Source organism: Thermobia domestica, chromosome 16, assembly GCF_964235325.1.
Source record: "Thermobia domestica chromosome 16, izTheDome1.hap1.1, whole genome shotgun sequence".
In the NCBI taxonomy this organism is placed as follows: domain Eukaryota; kingdom Metazoa; phylum Arthropoda; class Insecta; order Zygentoma; family Lepismatidae; genus Thermobia; species Thermobia domestica.
The window spans coordinates 182,697,468-182,700,756 of NC_137469.1; the positions used below are offsets into that span (position 1 = coordinate 182,697,468).

Sequence of the window (3,289 nt, forward strand, 5' to 3'; positions counted from 1 at the left end):
ACGGAGGCCGGAGGAGCGGGTGGACTCTGGGCAGAGTGCATGACAGTTGATGGTGGTGGGGGAGGGGGTCCACGACCCCCCTTCACAAGTTTTTTGGATCAGTAATGTGAACTGAAGAAGTTTGTGAAGGAAGCGCTGGGAGGGAATTTGCACCAAATGTATTGACACCTGGGAAATTTGGCAAAAAACAGGGGTGTGGAGGCCAGAAAGGTGCTTGCACCGCCATGGCGTGCTGGAAAGATTGATTGTTTCTGTTAAATTTCCCTTTCTTTTTGCGTTTCTCGTTTTTCTTTTTCTGAGAGCTGTTGGAATGTCCACTTTGCCGCTTAGAAAAAGGAGTATTGCTCTTGCAACGACAATCGCAGCAAGAGGACACAGCGCGCGAAGTAGGGGAATGTGATTGCTTACGAACAGTTCTTGTAGCTTGAGGGGATGCAGAACGGCTTCGATGCGTAGTGGAAGTCTCATACTTCCTATCAATCTTGTCTGTTTTACTAGAAGCAAAGTGAACCCGTTCCTGCGACTCAATATGTTTGTTGAACTGTAGTTGCAAATGCTGGATTTGAGAAACTATTTCTTTCAGAGTTTCACTGGTGTCTTGAGTTGAAACAGCAGGGGGGGAGGGGAAAAAACCTGTCCCAGTTTCTGATCTGCCCCTAATTCGTCGGCTGCTTGCCGCAGGCGAGCTTCTGAAATAAGCTTTTCAAATGTATTAATAGACAACTGCGCGAACTGCTGTGTGTATCTCGGTAACATAGAAGAAACAGCTTCTAAAATAAACTCTTTATCTGGCATATTGCTATTCAAAAGATCTGATAAATATTTCTTTTCGTATAGAAAGAGTGTTAACGGTTCTCCTGGTTTCTGCACACGTGACCTGAAGGCACGGAAACGTGAAATTGTATTGCGAGTTGCACCAAACTCATTCAAAAAATCTGTTTTTATTTCATCCCACGTTTTATTGCGAAAGGTCTCTTTATGAGCCAAAAACCAAAACTTACTAGGACCATGGAGAGAGGATTGCAAAACGCTTAGAAGTTTTTGATGATCCCAATTGTGTAATTCAGAAAGACTATTAAATGAATCGATGAAATCTTGGGGATCTTCAGTTTCTAACGCCGAAAAGGTGGGAAGGGGCGATGACGGCAGAACAACCGTCGTTGTTTGTGGGGGATGTGGGGATGTCTGCCTATGTCTTGACATCTCTAAAATTTCTCTCTCCAATAATTATCTCTAATAAAAAACTATGCCACACACAAAAAAATGGTTGAGAGAAAAAAAATTGGAGTTCCCAAAAGTACAGTAGCACAGTAAAATACAAGATTACTGAAGCATACAATCAGGATTACTTGGTAATCTGAGAAAAAAGAAGCCAAAATACTCTATTATTAATTAATGCGGGGAGCCATATAACGGTAATTAGATGCTGTGACCGTCGTTATAAAAAGTCAATGATGCATCAGTGGGATGCCTGTCACGTAAATAAAAGATTAAAGGGTTGGTTTTTATATTTTATTATAAAAAAGATGATGATGATGGTAAGATGGGTGATTAAACTGAAAGATCCGGAGTTCTTTAAACAAAGGGGAAGAATTTAAATTTATGATTACACCGGTCTACACATTGACCAGAAGGGTCTCGGTTTATGACCGGGTGTCTCGTTAGCTGAAGGCTAGATCGAGACGGGAGAGTTAAAACATGCCAATGCAAGGCTATGTGTAGTCATAGAGTGATGACTTCCTTTTTCCTCAAATGAACCTCTTTGAGAAAACAATTCAAATATGGTTTTGTCTACTCACGTATATCACTGCCTGATGCTGTCCAAGGGGCTGGCTGCTGATTACGAATCTGTTACTGCTTTTGGAACGTTTATACGACGCACTAACACTTGTCTTCGGTTGACGAGGTCCTTGGTTCAAACCCGCCGGGGAAATTGGATCCTCTTCTTCTTTCCTCACTGGCGTTGCCTCGCTGATCTCGCTGCTCGGCTTGGAACCTTGTAGTCCAGGGTTCGAACTCGGCTGGCGGCTGTCCTTTGGTGTCTACCTTCAGCGGATCGGACTGAAACCTTGGAGTCCTTCCTGTAGGTCGTCCTGGGTATAGGCGGTTCTGGACACTCGGACTGGCCGGATCAGCTACCTTGGGCCTCTGATTCTTGAAGTTACATCCCTGAAGACTGGCGCCGGGTCCTATGAGTCCTCGCGCAGAGCGACGGCGTCGACACACTATTCACTCGTGTGAAATGGAATAAGACTGGACGAGTAAACTTTCTAATTCTGGGCTTATATATGAATAAGCATCCTGGTTTACTCATATAGGTTTTTAATTTTAATCTGGGGAAAGTGTGTTACTGTGACATCTTCGTTTCTATTTCCAGAATAACAGTTTGTACTGGAATCGTACTTGATGTCTACAGCTTCACACAAGAAATGTGAATTTCTTGATACTTAAAGATGATTGTTAAAATAAACGTATAATTCACTCCATTTTATTCGCATGTTCACTACATTTCAGCTTTCGTTCTCCCATAGTTAATGTGATATAGGCGCCGAAAATTTGGGGGCTAACTTCACCAGAGCCTCCCAACTTTCTGGGCTAGTTGAGATAAAGATCGACGGGCTAACAAATTTCATCTTTTGGGCCAATATAGTTAATAAGGTGTGAAAACCAAAGTTTTGGGGCGTTAACGTAAGCCCTTAACTTTTTGGGCAAGTTGAGATAATGGGTGTACCAGGTACTAAACTTCATGGGCCTTCCAACCCATTATTATTTAGCATTTGGGGCACTCAAGGAACACAGATACAGGGTCTCCAAATGTGAAAATGAAAATGCAATCTTTAAGTTTTATGTCCGACTGTCATCCTGGGTAGACTAAAGGAGACGCAGATGATGAGAATAAATGGAATGGTGAAATGAATTTATTTGGGAGGGAAGCAAAGTATAATACATTTCAGTCATTGCACATGCAAATAGATGTTTTATGGTAATTGTTTTTTGCTGAAATATAACTTCGGTATCTTTTATAGGTGTTTAGGAACTGAGATTATTATCTAATAATTATAAGGAAGATACAAGTTTTTTTTTTTTTTTTTTTTTTTTTTAGGAAGATACAAGTTTTTCACCTTTGTACAACAATTCATGTTTAATAGGGGTATAGAAGGGGCTCATGCCCAAAACATTGGGACTCCATTTCTGGGACCCCATGGTGGGGACCCGGTTCCTGACTAGTGATGGGCAGTGGGAATATTCCCGGTGGGAAGGAATTTAAAAATGGGAATATTCCCGGGTT

The 3,289-nt window shown here is 41.8% G+C and overlaps 1 protein-coding gene across 1 annotated transcript; it reads right to left on the bottom strand.

The window, feature by feature from the left end:
* Nucleotides 1-579: 579 nt before the first annotated feature.
* LOC145672708 (activity-regulated cytoskeleton-associated protein-like) lies at nucleotides 580-1,203 on the bottom strand. The gene has a single exon (XM_081741880.1). The coding sequence runs from the start codon at nucleotides 1,201-1,203 to the stop codon at nucleotides 580-582; it is 624 nt and encodes a 207-aa protein (XP_081598006.1).
* Nucleotides 1,204-3,289: the final 2,086 nt, after the last annotated feature.

Excerpts from the sequence above, each read along its gene's own strand:
- LOC145672708 (XM_081741880.1), bottom strand. The coding sequence starts at position 1,203 with ATGTCAAGACATAGGCAGACATCCCCACATCCCCCACAAACAACGACG.